At 39.3% G+C, this 25,891-nt stretch overlaps 1 protein-coding gene across 1 annotated transcript in view; it reads left to right on the top strand.

Annotated features, from left to right (window-relative positions):
- Window positions 1–25,891, top strand: part of SNTG2 (syntrophin gamma 2) — a 240,384-nt gene that overhangs the window by 135,341 nt on the left and 79,152 nt on the right. The window contains exons 7-9 of the mRNA XM_044419194.1: window positions 4,387–4,474; window positions 6,024–6,115; window positions 19,686–19,813. Coding sequence (XP_044275129.1) covers window positions 4,387–4,474; window positions 6,024–6,115; window positions 19,686–19,813 — 308 coding nt within the window. The remainder of the gene's footprint in view (window positions 1–4,386; window positions 4,475–6,023; window positions 6,116–19,685; window positions 19,814–25,891) is intronic.

The following is a 25,891-nucleotide window of genomic DNA, read 5'->3' as shown; positions in this document are numbered from 1 at the left end:
CATTTAAAAACAGGAAGCCTAGTCTGACTCATGTCAGATTGAGTTGCCACCAGTACAGGGTTGAGGAAGTTGAATCCATGAGACCAAGTCAAGAAAATCCATTGGATTTTTACCCTTCTGTCATAATCTTCACACAACCCTAGTTAACAGACCAGCATCTATATTTCCTTGCATTTGCAAGAACCTCATTTTAGAAAACTATACTCTGGTGAAGAATAATTTCTTACAAAGTTCAATAGAGATTCAGTGATTCCTGAATTATGGCTGTCACACTACGGAAACAGATTATATTTCTCTACTCATTCTCTTTTACTGGTAATATTGGGGCATCTCCCATGACACATAAGGTCAGTGTGAATTGTTCAACACACACAATAGTTGTGGGGCATGTGTAACCACCATTTTGAATATATATTCCCTGCAAACCTGGTGACTGGATGTTGTGAGGGTTGAACAACCCTTGCATAACACGTGGTCTTTTTTTTTTTTTTTTTTGGATCATGGGAGGGTTGTTTAGCCTTCCCATAACCCACACTAACTGAGTTTGGAATATACAACATCCCCTTAGCATGGGTTGCATATGAAACATGGCAGACATAGGCACCATGGCTCATTCAGACCCAGGAAAAAGCAGCAATTTGATATGATAGTCTGAATGGTGAAAAACACTGAAGCCAATGTGGAATCCAGTGTGTATGCACTTAAGATTCAACTTCTTTGCAAAATCCATCTGTGCTCCAAGGTCCCCTTGAGATTTCCAGGTCTTCTTCTAAAGTAGCTGATCCAGTGCTATAAAAGTAAATATATAACTTTTTCAATTTAAAATTGTCACCTAAGCTTGTTCATGTTTGTTTCTTCCAGCCCTTTACTGTGTGGGAAGACTGGGTTAATATTGACTTTTCATTTACTGAAGGTCTCAGTTGTGATGCTCCTCTTCTGCTTCTGTTTCTCCTTCTCCTTGTCTTCTTTTTGAATTTTGCAATCAAAGGGAAATACCTTTTGCTAGTACTGGATATTATAGATAAATAACATGGTGAGATAGATCATGCACACTATTATAAACATATTGCATGAGCCTGCCATTTTACATGGAACTTCCATTTCCATCCACTCTGGGAAAATCCACCTACATAATATTGCTTATTCACAACTATATCCGACACTGTGTATTCTGAGTAGACTGAGGGCTCTAAGATTGCAGGCTTCCATTCATCCTGTGCCCTGACAACAAGGCTAAGCCAGAGCAGGAGGAACAATGTGGGAGATTTTCCTCCCATTCCTCCTAAAAAAAGAAATCAGCTTGACAGGCCTCTGAGACTATTTTTTTAATTCACTGTCTGTGGGCAGGAATAGGAGACAGGGCAGCCAAAGGTTCCTGTTTATTCCTGCCTCTCTTCTTTCCTCCTCCTCCTACTCACAAGAGAACTCCTTTTGTGATTTGTATGAGGTAATCTGAGTTCAAAGTTACAATCTCAGAAAGTTGCCAGTTCTTGCTGCCAAGGTGATCATAGCAGGGGTGGGGGGGATCCATGTTGGATTATTCCTTCCTCAGGACATAGGAAAGGCCACAGCTTTGGAGGGGGAAATTCAGTCCTTAGAATCATAGAACAGTAGAGCTGAAAAGGGTTACCAAAGCTGCTCAGTGCAGGTCTCCAGAATTGGATGCCTTGGCAATTGAATGTTGAATGTCTGGGATTGCTCTGTTACTGTTTCTCTCCCATAATTTCACAGCTTTAGTAGACTTTCTGACTACATCACAGCTATTATTTTCAGTAGCACAGTCCATGGTAATTATGGGGTCTTTTTTATAAGGTATTTTTGATTCCAGATATTAGAGCACGAAGCAGGTTTAGTATGCTCAGGTTTTGGTTTTGGCTCTAAGTGAACCTGTAGCAGCATTTTTCACCTATAGAGAGACACTGGACACAATTCTTAGCATAGATCCAAGTGACTTTAAGACATGACAAGATAGTCACCATCTTCATTCTAAGGAGCCAACAACGTTTAACAAGCATTTAATGCTACCACTTAAATGGGTTATGTTCACCTTCAAAAATATAACCAAACAATCCCCCTGCTAAAGGGAGAGCAACATGAGACAACATGGGGTAAGGATGATAGATTTTATTTTCAGACAGAAGTAACACTCCTTTGCCCTTACTCTCTTACTGGGGGTTGCTAACTGAGAGTGCTATCGGCCTTACCTGAGCCCACATGCTCTTCCATATATTATTCCACTGGATCTCAGGGATACACATCTCATTGATTAAATGATTATGGATGATCAAAGTCTTATTCGTTATCAACCTTTGTTAACCAGTACCAGCATCAACCTTTGTTAACCAGTATCAAATGAAGAAAGAGGCTTTGCTCACATGGAAGCTAGCATGCCTAGGGCTAACAGGAGATAAAGAAGAACTGTCAGTTCACAAAAATCCATACAGCCTTTTTTCTAATGCCTCCTTTCCTCGCACCAGTGCAATATTGAAAACAATTGCACTTGTTTGCTGCTAGAATCATTAACATACTGTCGGGGCAGGATGTGATTAAAGTCACTGGCTGCCCATGTCTCAGAATTTAAGAGATAGTTGAATTTAGCCATGCCGAAATTGCTAAGAAGACTAATGAGAAATTATTCAGTTGTTATTGCCTCAGAGCAAAATACTGCATTTTTATAAAATGTCAAATGAAGAACAACCGAAATGCTTAAGAAATAATGAACAATCTAGTAATGTAAATAAGTAAAAAGTAGTGATTGTATTAAAAGGAAGACAAGCAGTTTTACAATGCATTCTGGGTAACTTGTAAAAGAAATCTGAAAGGTTCTCTGGATACCATTTAAAGACAATCCTTAACCAAGCTATACTTGGTCAGTGAAGAGCTATAAAACTAATATCTGAAGTAAAAAAAAATCTCAAAGTTAGCGAGCAAATAATAGGGTATGAGGTATAATAGCAACCAAACACCTGGTACATAAACATCTGGAACAGAGGTATTTATAATTTGGAATAATTAGCAAATATCTTACTAAGTAAAGGTTAAGCATTACTTTATCAAGCCTGAAAGGTTTGTTTTGAATGACACAGACCTGTGCATATTTTGACAGAAAAAATGCCCACCACTCCCACCATTTCCCAGCCAACCACCCTTTTCAGTTACACAATAGTTTTCTATCTAAATAGGCTTGTACTGAAAGCTTTTCAGCATATTTTAATGTTGGATTTAGGGTTAGCAACAGTGGAAGTGAATGCTGGAATTGCCTCATGGTGATGGTGATTTGCCACAGCTGGTGGCCATAGAGGAAGGATTGCTTCAGGAAGCAGAGGTATTTCTTCACACTTGAGTTGTAGTTCCCCTCATCCTGAAGGAGCCATTTTCCTTCTATATAGGAAGCATATATAGTTATTATTAAGCTCCTACTTTTCTCCTATATGTGCCCCTGTTGGCTACTTTTTAGTGCTGCATTTAGGAAAGTTTAAAACTGTATATATTGTCTTTTATGAGGGTTTTTTTGTTTTTCTCTTTTGCTAATTTTGCAGATTTCTATTGGGATTTTAAGGTTTTTATTGTTTCTAGCTTAGTGTAGAGTTGTATTGAGTTTTAACTTAATTGTAGATACACCTTGGCAAACAAGGTGGCATATCATAAATTCATTTGTAAATGATTAAATAATATTATTATTACACTGCATCCCCTCTTCCTCTTCCTTTGTTTTATATCACATTGTTTTTCGCTTGTGAGGAATCCAAGGCTTCATTTCTATCCTCACAACAACCCTGTGAGGTAGCTTAGGCTGAGAGTGAGAGACTGAACCAAAGTCACCCCATGAGCTTCATGGCTGAGTGGGGACCAGAACCTAAACTCTGGGATCTTCTAGGTCCCCAGTGCAACACTCTACAACACTTCTTCCTACAGTTATGAAATGTAGCGTATCACTCCTATGTACCTTGGTAGCAGCACTAAAAACCTGCTCCTGGTTTGTAGCTTAATACAAAAGCCACCAAATTCCACATTCCAATCAATGTTAAGAACTTTTTTAACTTCATTGGTGTAAACTGAAGAGATCAGCATTCCCCTTTTCCCCAAATGTTAGGAATTCAAAAATAAGTAACTCGTACTAGACAGTGCTCTAATTGTAATTGTATTATCAGAAATAACTTCGAAGCATATTTTCCCCTTGATTTTCCTTTACATTTTAATTTTTGGAGTCTTCTACAATGTGCTTGCCTTTCTGACCCTCCAGATATTCTTCATTCCAGCAATAAACATGAATATTGGATTCCTGACAAAACTACTGAGATGTGGCTTTTTTTGATGTAGACCATTTTGCTCTCTGTGGCTGGTTCTTCTTTGGTATAAAGTAGCTGTTATTTGTCACACTGACAGGTGCATCTACTGCGAAATGCTGGCGATGAAGTTACCATCACCGTTCAGTACCTCAGGGAAGCTCCATCATTTCTAAAGCTCCCACTGGGTAAGGAGAAATTAATGGATCTCAGTAAAACGTTTTCCTCTCTGCAAAATTCCTCATAACAAACAGACACTTGCACACAAATATTATTTCATTCATGCATGTTTCACTTCAGAAAAGATTATATAGTGGAATGCTATATTATTTAATATTTATACATGCCCCTTTCTCATATACCCATAACCATGTGCAGCCCACATCCCTGTGTTAAAGTTTCACATGATTGCAAAATATGAATTATTCAACACAGTGGCAGAACCAGTGAGAGTGGCTTTCCCACCGCATCATCACCCCATTAGAGAAAGCGCACAGCAACTGAATAGGAAAGGTCCTGGTGATTAGCCTGGATCATATAGCAGAAGTAGTTACATAGATACTTAAGTCAGCTGAGATGGCCTAATTCACTAGCTCACTGCCACACGAATTCAGAAATGGAGACTGGCCACAGAAATGCTATGATCCCGTGTCACACTATGTGTGCTTTTGAAGTAACATGACTTCCATGCATATGGCTAGCCTTGATGCAGTGCTTGCATCAAACTCATTTGTAGCCAGTGTGCTCCAAAAATCAGAATCATCTGTCTAACAGCTACTTGAAATGTTTTGGAATTTGGTTTACGCTAATTGGCTTTCACTTCTAAATGTAGGAAACCTTATGAAAATGTTGAAGGAGAAAAAGATATAACTTTCTCCCTGCTCCTTTTTGGTAGAGTTGTGGTTATTCTTTACATAAAAGGATTACAACTTCCAGACTGAACTGCAAGAAGTAAAAAAAAAAGACTTTGGGGAGAAGTTCTACTTTCAAAGATGACAGAGAGATAATCTTGCTAAGTCTGTGGGAGACATAATAAATATTTTGTTTTAAAGCAAGCTACTGAACACATGATTTTCTGCTCCTGGGTTTCTGTTATATCTATTAAGCAATATTATTTTGCAGTTCTAATTTATTTTTTTCCTCATTGTGCTTAAGCATCTTGAAACTAGTGGCCCCTAGTGGTGTACTAAAATGAAATCTTAATGGTGAAGTCCAGTGTGCTTACTAGCAATGTATGTATTGGAAATGAGTCCAATGCAACTTACTCTCTAGTGAACACTGTATCTAGAAAGCCTTCTGAAAGAATCCTCTTTAGCCTGATTTTTAACGTCCCTGGGTATATAAAATTGGTATTTTGCTTTTATTGACTTTATGCTTATTATCAGACCCCAGTCATGGGAAAACAGAAGATAGAAATTAAAGTACATATGTTTGATCAGCATGTGTCTTTGTTTCGTATAAGCTGAACTGAATCCTACTGCAAAAGTATGTAAGCTTCTCAGCTTAAGACTTTTAAATTTCCACTCATATCTGGTGCACTGGCCTCCTGTGTCTTTCCTTTTAAGACATGTATAGCAACAGTTACACCTATTTTAGTTAAATTAAATATTTACTTGTTATTATTTGAACAAACTAACAGTTTTGTATACGTGCAATGCAATTCCAGCTAAAGCAGGCCATTCTATTTATTTCCTGCTGAATACAAATTATGAAGCAAATTAATTTGCTTTATTTCAGGTTCCCCAGGACCATCAAGTGATCACAGCAGTGGAGCATCTTCCCCCCTCTTTGACAGTGGTTTACATTTAAATGGAAACTCAACAAATACAGTACGTGACTCTGTATCATTTTGCCTTGTACTGTTTGTGGTTTATGTGAAGGAGTAGCAGGAGAACAAAAGTGCTTCATGCTATTCTAGAAGTACGACAGCCTATTATTCTAATACCAGGGAGGGAGCCAAGCACAGCAGTAGCAGCAATCTAGACTTATACTGACTGGATCAGCACTTACCATATATTCAGTTTTTTAGTTAAAAATATTAAAATGGCTGGGAAGGATTTCTTGGGAATTTGTCTTTCATTTTTAATGTTCATGTGAACTACTCTTAACTACTCTCATCAATATCTTGGAGCTACAGGAATTCAAATGAGGACAAAGAACTGGCTGAAATCAGGAAAATTATGGTATTTAAGGAACTCTCTTGCCTAGGAAATAAGGACAGGATCACATTTGATGGAATTTGGCCAGCTTGGACAACCCGATACCCATCAGTTTTGTAAGACTGTGACATGGGTTTTGGGGCTCCTTCCTTAAACATACCCATTTTGTTTGAAATTGAGTGTTAAAAATTCACAAGGATAAAGTATGCCACAAATTATACCAGTGCTTTATTATATGCCACACAAATTAGTCTAAGTGGTTCCAGTTAGATTTTCAAGTAAGTGTTTAGCATCCACTTCGATTTTGGAGAAAAATAAAGCTTTTCATCTGTCCCATCATTGTCACATTTGGGTTGAAATAGGAGTGAGTCCGACCTGCCTCTTCTTAATTTGCGCCACTTCTCACTCTGTTTCCCGCACAGCCCAAGAGGACCTATCATGCACCAAGGGGATATAACCACCCTTCCCCGCCCCCTGCCTATACAGAACTGCAAAACACAGGAATTGTTAAGTTTTCATTTGGTAGGCCATATCCAGCTTGGTAGGTCAGAAGTTGTCAAGGTCTGTCATACACTTTTATCATCCTGCATTAGTATATATAAGCTGCCGTCACTCATCAGATATTCAGACTGGTGTTCATTAGATTGACATGTTTTGCTGTTCTTTAAAACTCCACTCCTTAATTGTTAGTGACTGCACATTATGACTAGAGAGAGAAAAATCTGCTAGAGAGAAAAAGAGAGAGATCAAGAATCAGTGTTTCAGTACTCTTGAGATTTTGAGAAAAGCTCAGGATGAGGAAAGAAGGAAAAACACACAGAAAGACACTGGTTACTCTGATGTGTGACACCATTCCATACTAGAAGTTAGGCATGTGTGCATATTATAATAGCACACACACAAAAGTAGAATGGAAGCAAGAATACTCCATATTCTGTCTTGCCCTGTAGAAAAGTCACAACCTACCTTTATCAGAATCAAAAGGATTTGAACAAGTGGAAGATCAAAAGGCAAGATATCAAATGCTGGGAAAAAAAAGTGGCTTCAGATACTGAGGTGAATTGTTGAAAGTACAAGTATGAGATAGCATTTATCAGACTGAACTCTGATCAAAATAGGCAGGGAAGAGGGTTAAGAAATGTCAGCAAAAATCAGAAACCTTTTTTTCTAAGAAATGTCATCTGTTTAGCAAAAGAGAACAAACGTCTTCTGTTTCTTTTGCGTCCTTTTCTCCAGAATTGACCCACTTTTAAGAACAGCACCTTGTGGCATTTTCAAAGATTATCAAACCAGGTCCTGCAGTAGCTTGACTCTTTCAGCAAGGAAGTATGAAAATAGAGCATAGACTTCAGTCTTTTAGCATGGTCTCTGTTGCAGAAGCAAAACCACCATTTCAAAAGGGGTGGAAGAGAAATTTAGTTCACATTTTAATGTTAAGCATTCCTCACTGGTTATTCCCAATCCAATACGCAGTCCATATCATGCTTTGACTTACACACTCTTCAAATTTTGCAGTGCAGTTCTTGCCTCCTAATACCTTATAAATTTATTTACTATCCCTTTCATCTGTATTTTGAGGTTGAGGGTTTTTGGATATGCCGTTGGGTGCCTCTCTTTCTGATTGCAATTCAGTCTAAGTATTCTGGGCAAAAGAGTCTTTGGGCAACCAAATGGGTGCTTTGACAACAACTCTAAATCTCTCATCTAGTCCTACTGAAAGTGCTCTGGATTTGGCAAGTGAGTCAGGAACTAATATAGTTTAGGATGAGGTCAAAGGCATTTTTCAGGACCTCAGATGAGACATCCTTACTGGGAGAGTCATCAGGTGCCCACATCTTCTGTGGGTCTTGGGTTTGCTGTGGAATCACAATTCTCCAAAGTGATCTTTCCTGGACTTGAGTCACCTGGGAGCATCCATGTCTTTCAACAGTTGCACCTATGATATAATACCCATTAGACTAAATCAAATATCATGTGCTGTTGGATGAGCCACTGCCCCCAAAGAACAGTTGGTACCCTGGAGTTGGTTACCCCAATTCCAAGACCATCAGATATACAGAAATCCAAATACCACAAGAAAAATATTTGGCAAACCATTTTTTTACATCAGTGCAACTTTTTTAAAAAAATTCTTTCATCCTTATAAAATGCATTTGTTTTGTATGTTTATTCTTAATTAGTTGTATTTGCTCTTTATACAAAATTTCTTATTGACCTGTGGCTCTAATAGACCATTTATTCATTCATGGTAAGCATCACACAAAAAAGATGGTGGTATATGTCTATCTCTGTTCTGATTCAAAGGCAAAAGCAACAGTGGGGCACACACAGTAAGATTGTTCCCTATACTTTTTCATTTGTCTCTTTATTTCTAGTCTTCTTCTGCTTTGTCTTTGCATTAACTTCAAAGATAATGTGCTTTTTGGAGGTGTAAGAATCCCTGGGGTCCTAGAGCATTTGCTTTCCCCTTCTCTTTCCCCTTGCTTTCTTTAGGGAGGAAAGGAGTTGATAGGAAGTGGCAGGACTATCAGATGTGCTGCTGAGTTTCTTTCCCTCTTTCTATGGTTGGCTTTCCAAGCAGCCAATAACATTCTTCTTTGCTTTTTTCTCATTTGCATGCCCATGGGATCATTTTTCCTAGAAGTCAAAATGTGTTCCTTCTGTTATGCTGGGGCCCCAGTCCTGCAATTTTACCTTTAAGTGTTTTAAGACAGGAGACTCAGCATTGGTAAAGTACTTTTTTATACCAGGTAAAATGATGTTGCTGCTTTGGATCCTCCTGTGTCAGGTAACTAGAGTAAGCAAAATCAGGGCTCTGATATCTTTCAGGCTCATCAGAGAGCAGATACTATAAAGTGACCAGGTAGAGGCACTACTCTGTGGCTTATCTTGGGTTATTTAACCCATGCAAAGTCACAGCATCCATGAACGCCAAATTATATAGGCAACCTTTGTTCAGGGTTGTGCCATGAAACCCCAGGAAGTGTGGATTAGGTGAGACTTGCATATCCCATGCTTACCAAGTTCACACAACATGGCAACCCCAAAGTGGAGGTTGTGTATTCAGAATGGTAGTTAGACATATTCTACACATGCTGCAACTCCATGTAGGCTGTTGTATCATGTCAACAGCTGAGTGAGTGGAGATTTGGTGTATATGTGGATGGATCTGAAGTATTCCCTCTTTGCAAAGAAGCTTAGGCTGAGGACAGGAACTGATGTCCAGACAGTTATTAAAAATTAACTAGTGTAATTAACTCTCAGTGTAATGCTGCATGTATCCACTCAGAACTTAGTGCAGTTGGTTAAATAAGGCTTACTCCCAGGTATGTGGTTATGGGATAGCAGCCTCAGAATCACAACCAATAATCTTGTGAGAAAGCAGAAAGTGAGTCCATGCTTAGGGATCCATTGTAAGGGAGCTATAATATCATATAGCACAGTTAAATAACTACTATATAGTGCATTATTCTATAACATTTAAAAATCCTGTCTCTTATCCCATCGGCTTTGTACTCACTGGGGCAGAACAATGAAGGTGGGAACAGGTTTTACCTTTTGATGAGACTTAGGTAAATGCCTATAATTTTCCTTACATTTCTACATGTACAATAGGTAGGTACTTTTTAAATTGAAGCAGAAGATGCTGTATACCAGGCAAACCCCATCGTAGCTGCAAGCCTGAGATAGAGTTCAGTTTATGAACTAGCAATAGGTTAGCCATCTTTTGTAGAGACAGAAAGAGAAGTGGAAAGGGTATTCAAAAGCTAGAATATAGAGTTAGATAGAGCAAAACTGACAATAATGCATGGAATTAAGTAATGAAGGTTGCAATTCTTAACCCATTTTCCTGGGAATAAGCCCCACTGAACTCAGTGGGATTTACTTCCAAATAAACATTGCTCTGTAAGTGGGACCAAAAATGGGTTGTGGGTTCTACAGTTCTGGATTGTAGATTTGAATGCAGCTGACCACAAAGCATTTGCACCCATATGGAAGAACTGAATCTGCTCCTTTTAAGTCCAGCTGTGATGACTGCATGGTCATTCTAAAGCAGAACTATTCTCTATTATGGGTGAATTTATTTTAAAATGTGACCTCCCAAGGCTAGTGGAATGTAAATACTTAATGTAGTCAGGATTGTAGCTGGTACAAAAACATACTATTGTTCAGTCTGTGCTTCTACAGTTCAAGGTTCGAAGGATTGAAGCGTGGTGCAGATCTCTCTGCACTATCATTTGCACTTTGATGCAATAGACATCAGTCAAGTTTAGAGGAAGAAAAATGTCAAATATGTTTAAATACACTATTTTAGGAAATCAATTTTCATTCACTTTGGTGTATACTTTTATGAATGTTGACTCTGAATTTTTTAAAGTTTTGTTTGCTTCAGGATACATTTGCCTAATTTGTTAAAAATATGATAGGGGAACAGTGACACTCATAAATGTTGTGACCTTAAAGAAATTAAAAAGAGAAGACTATCTATCCCAAGAAACCCATAATTTCTTCTCCGTGAACCTCTTTTATGCTGTTAAAGAACTAACAGGAGTGCTGGGGGCAGGGGACATTGTAACTAAACTAAAGCAGCAAAATGCTTTGAAACAGCCTTGTGGATGGAAGCTGTCATCTCATATGTACCTCATGAACAAGACCTTTTTGTTTGACCAATATTTTAACATTAAGTAATTTTAATTGTATTAGATTTATTTAATTTGTTTCAAATAGGTTAGTTTTATGTTCAGTTGTGGAATAGTTAATTTAATTTATTTGGGATAATGTTGTAAGCCGTCCAGAGATGACAGTGATGGACAGCCTACACATTTTCTAAATAAATAAATAAACATTCCATATGTTCATATTTGTTCACCGTTTCTATGCCTCCTCATTCTTAGGCTTGGAGGGTGGCTAAAAGAGGGGGCTTTTTTGGTGGTGGTCCCTCAGCTCTGAAATGCTATCCGAAAGGAAGCTTGCCTGGCACTCATATTGCTTTATTTTTAGCAGCAGAAAATAGCATTTTTCTATTTGCCTAGGCTTTGAAAAGTACTTTAGTATTATTAGGTATAGCATTAATAATATTAGTATTTAACTTGAAGACACCACCAATAGCCATTCCAGCAGACTGAATTGAGGGACATGAGATGGCAAGCAGCACCATTTCACCAATTCTGCTACAACAATTATTTTTTTCTCTCTCTCTTTCATCTCCACTCATTTTGCCTGTGTGTCACGTCTTTACAGACTGTAAGCCTTTGTGGAGACCTTTTTGGAAAAGAAGCACCATACAAATACTTAAATATATAAATGTATCATTTTAGTTCCTGCAATGTATGGTTTTAGCTTTAAGTTTTTTAATGGTCATTTTAGGTTTTGTGTTGATACGATATTTTATACTGTGCTGGCATGTTTTACTGATTTTACACTATTGTATAGGGATGTGTGTGGCAAGTTTTAGCTGGTATGATATCTAGAAACATTTATTAATTATGAGGATTATGATTACATTACTTTTATATCCCACCTTTTTTCTGTTTGTGAGGAACCCAAGGCAGTTTACTTAGCTGCATTTCATCCTCATAACAATTAGAACGCAAGTCGCCCAGGTCCCCAGTCAAACACACTAACCACCATACTGGCTCTGCTTAAATAATTGAATGAATAAACAAATATAAATACACAGCTGTCCACAGAACAGATGAAGTGATTGGAAGACAGCTGGTGTCAACCAATAATCTGGTGAGAAATGAAATATCACAAGACAGGATGAATTAAGGCTGTTAAGAGACTACTGAAGCTAAGGAGGAGAATTGTGTACTTCAACATAAGTGGTGAAGGAGGACAGTAGTAGCATCTGAAATTTTGACTTTTTGGTGCTACAGTCAGTGAATGGCCCCAGATGTTGAATGGTTGAAAGAGGTGGTGGGATTGAGGTGCCACAAAGGAGGGCCAGAGGGCAGATGTGATAGTTGAGGTGAGTGGGGAAAAGAAGCTAAACGGTTCTGATCATTCTGAGATGGAGACAAAGAAGATTTTGAGATACAAGGATTTTTAAAGCTCTGAATGCTGGTTGGCTGAATATTGGAATGGCACAGGAAAGGCACCTGTGAGCACAATGTCCAATGGAATGTTAAAGCAAAATGATTATTCACAGGAAATGACCAGAAATCCTTTTCAGAAAGGAGTGGGTTAGAATTACCATTACCATTTAGGCACCGATGAACAATTATTGTGCATATAGGAAAAATACCGTGATTTTCTGCTATTTAAAGTTATTATCAAGGACAGGCACTGATACTGAAGATGGTTTATGTTTGCTACAGATGTTTTGTGCTTTAATAGAAATACAGATTTTACAGATACGGCGCAATTATATGAATACCACACTTCTTCAGATATGCCATTTGTCCATCAAGCCAATTGAATGAATGACTAAATTGGCAGTAAAGTCCACAGACAACACAAAGAGGAAAATGTGAATAAAGCATAAAAATCAGTACAAATTAAGGTTATAATTATACATGCATTATATATGTCCCTGTAATTTCTTTCATTCTTTTTAAAAATGCAGTTTAATTTTTAGTACAAACTGAGATTACTTCAGGTTTTTTAAAGTAGATTTTTTAAATCTAGAGTTTTGTGTATATATTTAAATATTAATATTTTATTATGATTTTTCCTGATACATAAACAGCTATCAGCACAGATAACACACTTTTTTCTCCCTGAAGTAAAGCCAAAACACTGCTAGTGTGAGGCCAGCTCTGTGGTCTGCATCTCATATTTTCATTTCATCAGAAGAAACAGGAGTACAGTAAGCCCTCCTTGCAGCACCTGTGCACCTCAAAATCTGCTGGGAAGTCTCAGAAGTATATTCTCAGGTGTGATGCATGTAGGCAAAAAGGGAGATCTGTTTGTGGTAACAGACTCTTGCTTGTTCAAGGCTAGATTTAAAACATGCAAAAGAGATCTTTGTGTACTTTAAAACAAAAATCATTATATTCCATGCTTTGAACATGTCGATTTGACATTAGCAAGCACCAGCTGGGTGTAGGTGGAAAGAGTAAATTGATACAGACTCCTTTTCATTTCTACCTACAACAAATGAAAACCACTAGTATTAATATAAAACCAATACAGACATCCAGTTTTATCATGTGGTAAGTTTTTCTAGTACCACATGTTTGCTACCATTGAATCTGGGGCTGTCTGCCAAATTGTAAGATTTGCCTGCATTTGTTTGTGAGATGCTTATAAGTAAATATTCTTTATAAGTTTATAAGTGAACAACTGCTAATGATATTAATGTGATAATGGTAAGAACTTTTCAGAGTGGTAGCTGCATAAGTCAGCTGCAGCAAAACCAGAACAAAGTATTGTGACATAATCTGTCATGGACTCCACTTCATCTGAAGCCATAAAAGTTAATGCTGTAATTATCCCAATTTTCTGGTAGGTGTCTATAGTAAATCACTGTTCCCTATTTTTAAGTTTTGAATCTATTTCAAGGGGGTTAAGAGACCATTCCTATGCCAGCTAAACTGCATCTGAGGAATGATAGGATAGTTCAGATCCAAATGAACTCTCTGATACAAACTTGGAGGGGGAATTGGAGATCCACTCTCCCTTCTCACAGCCATTGTGGAAAGAACTGTGCCAGCTCTGAGGTTGGGAAATGATTTCAGAGAGGAAGAAAGGTGAGCTTCCGAAACTTCTCCAGCCTCCTTCCCTCTGAAATGCCCTACATAGATGGGAAAAATTCCCATTTAGTGAAAAATGGAAACTGGGGAGGCAGGGAGGTGAAGCGCACCTGTGTTGCTTCTCCTACTCTGCCCAGGTAACTGTAAGTCTGACTCTGCGAACTTATCTTTGTCATGGGTGCAGCCCATAAGATTATGCCCTAAAAGGATCATATCTTTTGTAACCCACCCAGAGAGTTATCTTGGCTAATGAGTGAGTTAGAAATTTAATCCTCCTCCTCCTCCTCCATCGGTCTTCATCAATGTGCTAATAGTGAAGGGGGGATGCGTGTTTTCGTATGAGAATATGATTGTTATCTGTGCAGTGTTGGAGGACAGGGAAGAATCAGGGCTGAGCATTCTAGTCTTGATCATGACCTCCATGTTTTCGAGTCGCTTTTGGCCCATGAGGCACTATGGAGATCTTTTTTAAAAGACCTGTCCTACATAGTATCAGTTATAGAGCTAGGTTAAAATTAAGTAAACAAGGAATTTGAAACTTTATATTTAAAAAGATGGTCAGTTCTCTCATAAAGGGTTTTCAAGTATTTATCCAAAATGCTTAACATTTCAAAGTAATAAGTGTGCACTGGCTGTACCTTTGGACAGATCCATGAAAACAGTATGCAAACTATCTTAATTGCATGTAGTCGAGCATGCATATCTTGAGGATCCAACTGGGAAAAGCATTTCTCACATGACTGAAGTCATTCAGTCCTGCTTACAGAAAGGATAGCAATCTTTGTATCCAAGGTCCACTGGATAAAGATAGCAACTGGAGGGGAGCATATCTCCTTCTTATTACCAAAATGTTGCCAAAACGTTTTTAGGGAGAATGCTGTCTGTGGCAAGGGCAAAGCTCTTCTCAGTGGCAGCCCATAGAGCACAGTGACATAGCAGTAAGTCTAAGGAGATTTGGAAGCGGCAATAGTAGCTGCCATTTTGCCCTCACAACCTCCGTTGAATGATGTTTTGTTATGAGGCAGCATTGTTCCAGGAGCATTCTGGGTTGGAAATTGTGACTGCTGGTTGCAACCCTGCCACAGGCAACAATAATAAATCAATCAATAGGTTAAACTTTAAGAAAAAAGACCGAAAGAAATTGCTGCCCCTTTATGTTAATGAGAACCTGTGTGGTATAGTGATTAAGAGTGTGAGTCTGGGATTTAGGCAATCTGGATTCTAGTCCCCACTCATCCATGGAGCCAACTGGGTGACTTTGGACCAGTCAGAGTCTCAGTCCAACCTACCTCAAAGGGTTGTTGTTGAGGGGATGACTATGAGCAGGAGCAGAAGAATGATGTAAGGCACCTTAAGGTTTTTGTAAGAAAAAAAGTGGCATATCATCTAATAAAATTTAGTATAAATTTTAAATTTAGTATAAATGAATAAAATCTAGTGAAAATCTAATGATTATTTACTTATTTAATTATAATTCTTATAATTATATTTATAAAAATTTAATTGTACTCTCCCAATCATGCCAGTTTCAGGGGCCTCCAATCAACTCCTGCCCCAAAATTCAAGTTGAAATTTTGAAAATTGAATTGTTTTGTTGGTCTTAATTGAAAGCCCAAATTCAAACACTGCACATACAGGCTGGTGCAATGACCTAGTGGATCAGAGCTTTATTTGAAAATGTTGGGCTAAAAATTTAACTTGCACTGAACAGGTGCTTGCCTACTTCACAGCCTCAGGGGCTGCAAAACACAATGAAATCACTGCAAGACCAAAAAATACAGAGAACCGCTCACCATACTCTCCTGGAAGAAAAATTTCTCTTAACCAAACCTAGTTCAACTCCTGTTTGTTTATTGTCAAAGAAAGGGCCCTATTCCATCGGGCTCTCCAGTTTTGAGCATCAGTCATCTATAGATGGACTAATGCAGCTGAAAAATAGGACTTTGACATTGTAACTGAATACCTGGATTCATTGCATGTTAAGTCTTGCTATTTAGTTCAGTTTTACTGTGCAGAAGGGTCTGATGGAAGACTAGTGTTACTAGGAATGACCAGTGCTTTTTTTGTAAAAAAAAGGTGCCAGAACTCACCTCTTGGGGTCAGTCACTCTACACACACATAAACATAATGGTCGCCGCCTGCAGTAAGCACTGAGCGCGCAACCACATGACCGATCCCAAGCTGAGCAGCATGCCGAGCCAAGCAGCGCCCTCACAAACAGCACGGACCAACACGCAGCCCGCAGGCACTATTTTAATGCTTTTTGCTGCCGACCTGCTATGCCCAACAGGGCGATTCACAATCACATGGAAAAATCCGTCAAAAAAAGGTGCCAGAATGCCATTCCGGTGCGTTCTATGACAAAAAAAGCCCTGGGAATGACAAATAAGCATTTGCATGAGTCCTGTGCTTCTAATCATTTAAATTCACATAGCAAAGGCAATTGTACTTCACTTTTTATTTGGGACGTAACATTCTATTCCCTTTCAAATTGGAATTAATTGCCTGCCATGTTTATGGATAGATTATTTTTGTCCTGTTTTCATTATTTCATCGTTAAAACTATATTTGATTCAAATGTTGTATTCAGTCTAAACTAAACAACAGTTGTGAATTGTAAATATCAATTCACATATTAATTCAGAGACTGTGTTCCACTATTTTATAAACCAAGATCTCTCATACCTTCACTGAGCCTTGCTGTTGCCTTGGAGGGCCAGGAACATAAGATGTGAGAAATACATGGCTGGGTGTCCTGACATTTCTGTCTTCAGAGATGTGTGCATGTGAGGATTCTATTCTGAAGCAGAATGATGATATGCTGATGCAGTTGTCCTGATTACCCTGTGGTCTTTTTCTGATAGACAAATCCCACCATCACCAAATCAAGTGTTGACTTGTTCTGTTAGGGAAATTACAACAGGTTTTCCCAGTGAGATAGGGGAAAGCATGGCAGTAATAGGGAAGCAGCAAAAGTTGGAAATTTATCAACACTTGTGGACACTGTTGCTGCTGGAATGCTTGGCTGGCTCTGCTATTAGGCAGAAAGCAGCCATCTCAGGCAGTTGATGTTGGTCGTTAAGAAAGGACAGCAATCATTATTGTTACTCACTGCAGGGATTAGAGAGAGACGTTTATGGGATTTTCTGTCTCAGGTGCCAAATCAGCTTGGCTGTTCTTGCGTATCTTGACTCGGGTATGTGCGCACCATTTGTTGTTCCATCTTGGGCTAGTTTTAGCCAATCTAGGGACTCGCATCGAGTCATGCAGCAGCTTCAAGCAGACATAGCAAGAGTACTTGTGTAATACTACCCATATACAGACATAGACTAGGGATGCATCATGGGGAGGTTTCACTTTGCACTTACACCATAGAAATCTTAGCAATTAAATATTGAACAATGTTTGACTGCAATAATATGGGCTTTATGATAGAATATATAAACTACAAATAGCTTGTTTTAATACAGAATTCAGAATTAGTCAGATTAGTACAATTAGACTTGGACCAGTAACTATTTATTTATTTACTTATTTATATAAAAATACAGAACTACAAAGAGACAGAGTGTAATGGAAGCAGGACATTACTCTTGTCAAATAAATTGCCATCAGGACTACTATCAATTGCTATTATTTCTGACGGCTCTGTGGTATCTCCTGCCTTTGCACAGTATTTGCCGGGGTGGGGATCATGGGCAGATGGCTACTGTTGACTCATGTCCTGCTTGTGAGCTTATTGTGGACCTCCCCTGCCCTATGGGCTGGCTCTCTTCCCCGAGCCGGAGAGGCAGCAGCTTTGCTTCAGAGGCAGAGCCATCACCACCCATGTAGAGTGAAGACCAAGGCGGCAGCATTGCCTCCTTGGTGCCCATTCAGGACTACTGTGACTTGATCACTTAGAAGTGTAGCAGCCAGATTGTTTCCTTGTTTTTATCATACATAATTTTAATTATGTGTCTGGGTAACCTTGGCAAGTAAGAATGTGCCAGCTGACTGTGGTCAAGTAGGGGGAAGTATGGAGCTGGGGAAACAACAAGCCGGCTTGGAGAAGGAGGGACTAGATACCTCACAGCTGTCCCATGCCCCCTGCCACCTTCTGGTTTTTCCCCAGCTGGATGATTGCTGGCAGCTTTACCAGCCTGCCCTTGGGTCTGGTGCTGCTGTTGCTGAATGCCAGCTTGGCCCAGAGTAAGAACTCCCTCGTCTATCTACAGCCCCTTCAGACAATGAAGGAGGTTCTTGGAAAGAGTGTTTGCACTGGGAACAGATTAATTGCCATGTTGCTTCATTTGAATGAAAGTGTCGTGTAGGAGATTCTGCACTGTAGAATTGCTGTTCTCTTTCTGCTTAGTGGTAGTCATGGGATGTAGAATAAATCTTTTTCAACAAGACGTGTCATTTTTACTTGCTAACTGTCAGTTTTTGTCATATAGCTACCTGAAGAACAATGCTAATTATTTTCATGTAAAACATGAAAATGTCTGCTTTCATTTGCTCAGGGATTTTTAGACTTACCACATTTTTTAATCATATTCTCCAGCATTGATTGCAAATCTTTCCATCAGTCTAAAGTTAGCTATAGAAGGTAGTTGGAAAATGAGCAAGGTAAAAACCAGTTCTCCTCCCCACTTTGAGTATTCCACAAAGTGAAATATTGATGATTTTTAAATGGCTTATCACCTGCTCACATGCTCATTTTAGCAAATATCTTTGTGTTTCTTCAGGAACCTGCTTGGTTCTTTCCTACTTGGCAAACTTAGTAATAGTTTTGCAGTGGTTTACAAAGTCAGACAAGAGAGGCAGGATTGTTGGTTTTAAATTGCCCTCAGCTACAGCTCTCCAGACTGTAACTTTTTAATCGCCCTCAGTTAAAAGCAAACAATGCTATTAATGCACTCATTACCTGTGAGTGGTGGTACTTAAATAGCTGAAACTATTAAGTGAAACAAACATTTTAGTGAAAAAGCACTGGGATATTAGACATTTGGTTTGTGATGAACCTTCTCCAATAGATATATTGAGTGGTCTTATGGGAATTGAAATCCGTTGTAACAATGTAATGTCAATTCTGGTAATGTCAGTTCTTAATCTGATAGTATGAGTCAGATGGAAACAATTTGTACTGAAAGGTGTCAATGTTTGTGTCTGTACAGATGACTCTGTACATCTCAAATTTAATTTGTACACTTTGCATTCATTAACCCAGTGGTTACTGTTACTACATAAGAGTTCTGCGGAAAATACTGCATGTAATGAGCATTAATTATTTTGTCAGTTACATGTGAGACTTAATCTTTTAACAAAAATAAAGTTGTATCTTTGCAGAATATTTGGAGAAAATGAGCTCAGACATCCCACAAATGTTAGCTTTTCAAACAAATGATTGTTTTATATTCCATGCACTCTGAATTTCCCAAACAATAGTAATACTTCCCCTTATTACTTTTAGAAAAAGATCTCATCCTTAGATAAATATTCATGTTTCCTGCTCTGTAGGATCCAGTAGACCATGCTTACCAATTCTCATTTATTCTTTACAGGCACCATCCTCACCTTCTTCACCCATAGCTAATGAACCAAAATATGAGAAACGCTGGCTGGACACCTTGTCAGTTCCTCTGTCGCTGGCTCGAATCTCGAGGTACAAAGCTGGAACAAATAAATTAAGGTTTGTAATCTGAAAGAGAAAGAGTTAGGTTACCTAACTTGCACCTGTTCTTTTCTGTGAAGGTACTGGCTATTTGAAAAACCACTAACATGGATAGCATTACTCCATAGTCCCTGTTAATGCAAGAAAGGTGTAGGTTTTTATAAAGGTTTAAGTAGAAAGTATATACTGGATATAATGTGCAACAATAGAATGTAGTAATCATCACCGGAAGCAATTTCTTCTATGGTCCGTGTGTGGAAAGCAAAGCTAGGATGATTGCTTGTAGGCACTGGACAAATATGGCAGGAATGACCAGTGGAAAAATGTTTCTGTTTATGTGTTATGGCCAATATGTTTGTGCCTTTGCTTATATTTCTATTCTGAGCATTCCTGAAAACTCAGGACTGGAAATAATTACAGCCAGATTAAGAGCATGATCCTATAGACATTTTCTCGGAAGTAAATCACACTGCACTCACTGAAATTTATTTCCATGAAAATGTGCTTGGAATTGCACCCTAACACTGTGAAACTTTAAAGCAGGGATGAGGAGGTGACCCACCAGCAAGTAGTGTACTAAGACTCCCATAATCTCCGTACTTTGGCCATGTTGGCTGGGGCTGATGGGTATTGAAATCCAGCAGCATCTGGAGGGTCACATATTCTTCATTGCTCTTATAATGAATGGTAAAGATCCACTCCTACCTGCTTAAACCCCAAATGTTAAACATGAACCAAACAGCAAAATATTCATTTATTTCTCCACGTGTTTATCCTGGACTTAGTTTGAAATGTGAAATTAACTAGGAAGTAGGCAAGTTGACATTTCATCCCTTCTTTCATTTATTGTTTGTATTTTGGAAATGCCCAGTCAGACTGAATTTCCTTCTTATCAAAGACAAATTCCTGAGAGGGTTTAGTTATATCATGCCTGCTGTATTATCTGACATTATCTGGCACTCTCGTCTCAGTAGGGATTCATGTACCTTTGGCTCACTTTCCCCTTCCATTTTTTTCTGCATCTTTTCACCTAGATGGTATAATTTGGCATTTAGGCACACATCTTTATTGCTTCCCATGTCTCCATTTTCAGTTGGTTTTCTGATGATCAATTTGTTCTTTATACAGTTGACTATCAAAATATCAGGTATTATGATGGCCAGGAAGGGAGGGACTCCCGTGTAACACATTTCCCCATGTGCAGCTCCCTTGTTTTTCTCCTCCTCTAGCCTCTCTTACTCCCCCAAGTCTGCTCATGGTGTGGGGGCAGGTTGCAGAGGCAAAATTCATTCCACTGGTGGTTTCCATTAAACTGATGGATAGTCAGCATTGCATCATCATCATCATCATTATTATAACATTTCTATGCCGCCCCTTGCCGAAGCCTCGGGGCGGCTTACTAATCTATATGGGAAGCAGTCATACTTAAATAGGAAAAAGCAGATGGCTGTACATGCTCTAAATACAGCCCTGATTCTGGCAACTTGGAATTTCCATGACTTGGAAGTAGCTTGTACTTTAACCTAATTAATTTGTTCCCCAGAACTCAGTGGAAACCATTGATAACTAAGATAGCTCTCCCTTACATAGCCCCACCTCTTCACCTGCATAGCTCTATTTTGGATTGCTTTCATGGTTGTGCTAAAGTGTGGTACTAAGGGTATGCCATAGAAATGGAACACAGGAATTTATTTAAATTTACACATATGCTTTATGTGTTTATGTAAGCCTTGATGATAATGATGATGTTCTTCAGCTGAAAAGCTTCCAGAGTGGTTCGTGTGAGGGCTTTTCTATGTGAAGTTTTTATCCCATCACTTTACTGAAGGTTCTGCTTCCAGGCTTTTTGTGGGATTAAGAGTGGCTCATTTACACACGTTTCCCCTACCCTTCAGTATTTTCCTTTTCTGCCTTTCTATATATTCCATTACAGAATGAGTAGATAGTACAGTGTTATAGCAGGATTGTGCAAATACACATGCATATGCCAGAGTTTCCTTGTTAGAAAAGCACAAGGAAACATTGGACCTGGAATAGGAAATGTCAGGTACAGCATCCCCATCAGTCATTCGTGTTATTGGTAACCTTGAAAAGAACTGGAGAGGCCATGAAGTAGAATGACATTGTGTTAGTCACATTTTGAAGCATCCATAAACTACCATAAGTGAAGACCCATGAGCTCCAATAAATGCCTCACATAGAAAGTCTAAAGTGTCAAAGCCCTGCCCTCAGGCTTCCAGTCTAAAGGACAGGACGGAAATGGAGAAATGTGTGAGGAGGAAAGAGGAAAACAAGCAAACTTGCCATCAGGTCTTACCGTGACATTGCTGTTTAAATTATCATGTTGGCAGGAGGAAGCTAGTTTCAGCAAAGCTGATGGAGTGTCTAAGCACCACTCTTCTTTCTTGTGGCCTGATGGAATGGCTATGTGGATAGCTTCAGAATGTTAATATGCAAGGACAACCCTTCACTCTCCCTCTTTCATCCCCCTTTCTGACACTCCCTTCTCTTTCTTTGTCCCTCCAGAGGTGTTAAACAATCACTTAATTTTTTTGTGCGAACATTGAACTCAGAATGGGAAATATCAGGTTCAACTTCCCCATCAGCCATTAAGCTTATTGATAACCTTGAGCTGTTGTGAGGATGGTAGGAGGAAAACCTTGGACACCACCCTTCGAGAAAGGGTGAGATAGAAGGTTGAAAAATTACAAATTACACAAAAGCAAAATATAGTACTGACATAGTGCATGTTAGTTGGTGTTCCGTTAGAGATGCAGCCTAAACCACAAATATGCCTTCTACAAAAGCTATACTTCAACCGGTATTCCTACTGGCCAAGGAAGGAGTATGCTGACTACCTAATTAGGTCTACCAACAGCTGCCAAGATAACCTCTGTGGGATAAGACTGGAGGGAGGCTGCACTCGGGAGAATGACCATCTCTTGCTCTACCAGATGAATTCCCACAAGAGCTTTAAAAAAGTACATTTCTGCATCTCACCAGAAATTCAACGGGGCAGCTGCATTGACCACAAAGTGCTCACAAGGAAGAGGAAATAAGAACTAGCTCAGTAGCACATAATTTGCAATAAGTTATCACAAAATACAATATATGCCCACAAACACTAAAATTATGCATTTGAATAATATTGATGATGATAATAATTAAAAGAGAAAAAGCTGAAATAATTGGTGTTACAGTGTGAAATGTTTTATGACATCTTTGATTGTGGAGGGATTTTCAGTCCTTTACCCCTTGGCATAATCTACAATGGTTACTTATTTAACTGTTTATTTGGAATGTATCCATTTCAACTTCTAACCAAATTATCCCTTCCTGCTTTGAGATAGGAAAGACATAGAAACATAGAAACAGAGCGAGTCAGAAGGGGTCTCCTGGGCTATCTAGTCTGACCCCCAGCTCCAACCGGCTTGTTATCTGCATTCTTCAGAGTACTATTGAAAGGAGACGTTTAGGTTGCATTTGTTTAGATTGCATGGTAAACTCAGCATTAGTTTCTATACTACTGCTTTCTCTACAGGAATTGCTTACTTTGTGGAGAACTAGACCTATGAACAAACTTTAACCTTTGGGGAGTAAAAGGCTGATGCAGGGTTTCTAGTTCTTCCCTTTGTTGGAAGTAGCAAATGGACCATATGCTTATTGTCTCAGGAAAAATTTATTATAAACGATGGGGTGTTTTGTTAAGATTCTGTACATTGAAGAAAAAAAAGAGGGATAAACCAAAACCTATCTAATAGAACAGATTATTTCTGAGATATATGGACAATATGTTATTTGTTAATGAGGCATAATGTAGTTAAGAAAATACTTCTTTGGGGTCGTTACAATCTACATTTTTAACATCAGTGTAATCTGAACTAATTCTAACACCAAAGTTATTGCCTGGTATTACTGTCCCTGATGTCCTGCCAAGTCTATTGCTGTATTTCAAAGTAGTTATGTGAAAACCAACCCAGGTTATGTATGCAGGATACACTGCTCAAAAGGCAGCATTTTAAGGACTTCCTGATCAGTGCAAGGTTCTGCATGTGGCATTGGCTGTTACCTGACTATCTAAATTAGAGGTAGAGAAGGGGAACCCGCTGGAGGCCATTTCCTGCCACCAGAAGTGCTTGTGACACTGGAAACCCAGAAATTTTGCTGGGAGACAAGGCACGTAGACAGTGTGTGCTTTGTTACCCAGAAGAATGGGTGAGCCACAGGGGCCATACAGATGGCCTTGGTGGGCATCACGATGCACACCCCTAGTCTGATGGCACCAATGGCAGAACACCTCAATTTAAATGCTTTAAATGGCCGTGAGAATAATGCCTGAGGCTCACGCAAAATAGTCCCAAGCAATGGTGGTGGGTATAGAGCAGGGAGCTGTGATTGTCTACCCATCAAATATTGCATCTGTCACAGTGGAGCACATGCAAAAGTCATGTGTAGAGTTTTGCTGTCTTTCCATTTTATGCAGGAAGAAAATGACCTTGCTGGTCCAGTTGTTTTTCCCACTTGAGAGATGCCTGAGATAGTGAGGATGCCAAAAATAGATCACAGTCTCATTCTAAATAATCTTTTTTCAAATATTCCTGACTGGTTCCAGATTTTTGCACATAACAGAGATTGCTTGTCCTGAGGTTATAAAATATCTGATCCCAGGCGCTACTTCATCTTTGTTGTTCACTTTAACCTTCCTATGAACTATATCATGTCCGTGCTTTTGACACTATTGATTATAACATCTTGCTGAACGTTCCTGACTTGTTTTTTATTATGCTGCTGCAGATGTGTATTATTTCTCAAAAGTCTTTTCAGGGGATGTGAAGATTCCAATGTGGTTTTAACATGAATTAACATGAATTATAATGCATGCAAATACAGTTTTATATCTAAGATATGCAAAACTAAAGAACCCTAAGAACGCCATTTAACATCTCTGATAGAAAAATCTCCCAAGTAAGGAATAAAGAAAGTGTGTGTGTGTGTGTGTGTAACATACACTCACACACACACACTGTCTTTATTCCTTACACATATTTGGAACATTCTTATAATGCTCCAAACATCACATATTAAGGAATAAAGGAAACATCACATATTTGGGACATGCTTATAATAATTATCTTCATAATAATTATAATTATATTTATCCCCTTGCTATTCAACATCTACATGAAACCTCTGGGAGAGGTCATCAGGAGCTGTGGGCTGTGGTGTCATCAGTACGCTGATGATACCCAGCTCTACCTCTCGTTCTCAACTAATCCAGGTGAGGCAGTGGCTGTACTGAACCGGTGCCTGCCTGAGGTAATGGGCTGGATGAGGGCCAATAAACTGAGGCTCAGTCCAGACAAGACGGAGGTCCTGTTGGTGGGTGGGTCGAGCTTTGGGATGGGGGACCTGGACCTTGTCCTAAATGGGGTTGCACTCCCTCTTAGGGACAGGGTTCACAGCCTGGGAGTGCTCCTCGACCCTGAGCTGTCATTAGCAGCTCAAATAACAGCGGTGGTGAGGAGCACTTGCCTTCAGCTTTGGCTGATCCATCAGCTGCGTCCCTACCTGGAGAACGATTGCCTGGCGACAGTGACACATGCATTGGTAACTTCCCGATTAGACTTCTGTAACACGCTCCACGTGGGGCTGCCCTTGCAGATGGTCTGGATACTTCAATTGGTGCAAAATAGAGCTGCCAGGTTGCTGACGGGGACTGGGCGTTATGTTCACATGACTCCACTTCTCCGTCAGCTTCACTGGCTCCCCATTGAAGTCCGGGCCCAATTCAAGGTGTTGGTTATCACCTATAAAGCCCTCAACGGCTTGGGCTTGGGACCTGGTTATCTAAAGGAGCGCTTGTGTCCATATATGCCCTCCCACCCCCTGAGATTGGCGGGGGAGGCCCTTCTCTGGGAGCCCTCTGTGAAGGATGTTAGGAGGGTGAGTACCCAGAGGAGGGCCTTCTCTGCAGTGGCGCCCAACCTATGGAATGCGCTCCCCAGAAAGGTCCGTCTGGTGCCGTTGTTATTTGTTTTTTGGCACCAGGCCAAGACCTTTTTATTTAAATGATATTTTACTTGTCAACTGTTGCTT

Source organism: Varanus komodoensis, unplaced genomic scaffold (genome assembly GCF_004798865.1).
Source record: "Varanus komodoensis strain SLA01 unplaced genomic scaffold, ASM479886v1 scaffold10, whole genome shotgun sequence".
Taxonomy (NCBI): domain Eukaryota; kingdom Metazoa; phylum Chordata; class Lepidosauria; order Squamata; family Varanidae; genus Varanus; species Varanus komodoensis.
Note: the sequence above shows the minus strand (reverse complement) of the source record. Positions and strands in the feature narration are given on the sequence as shown.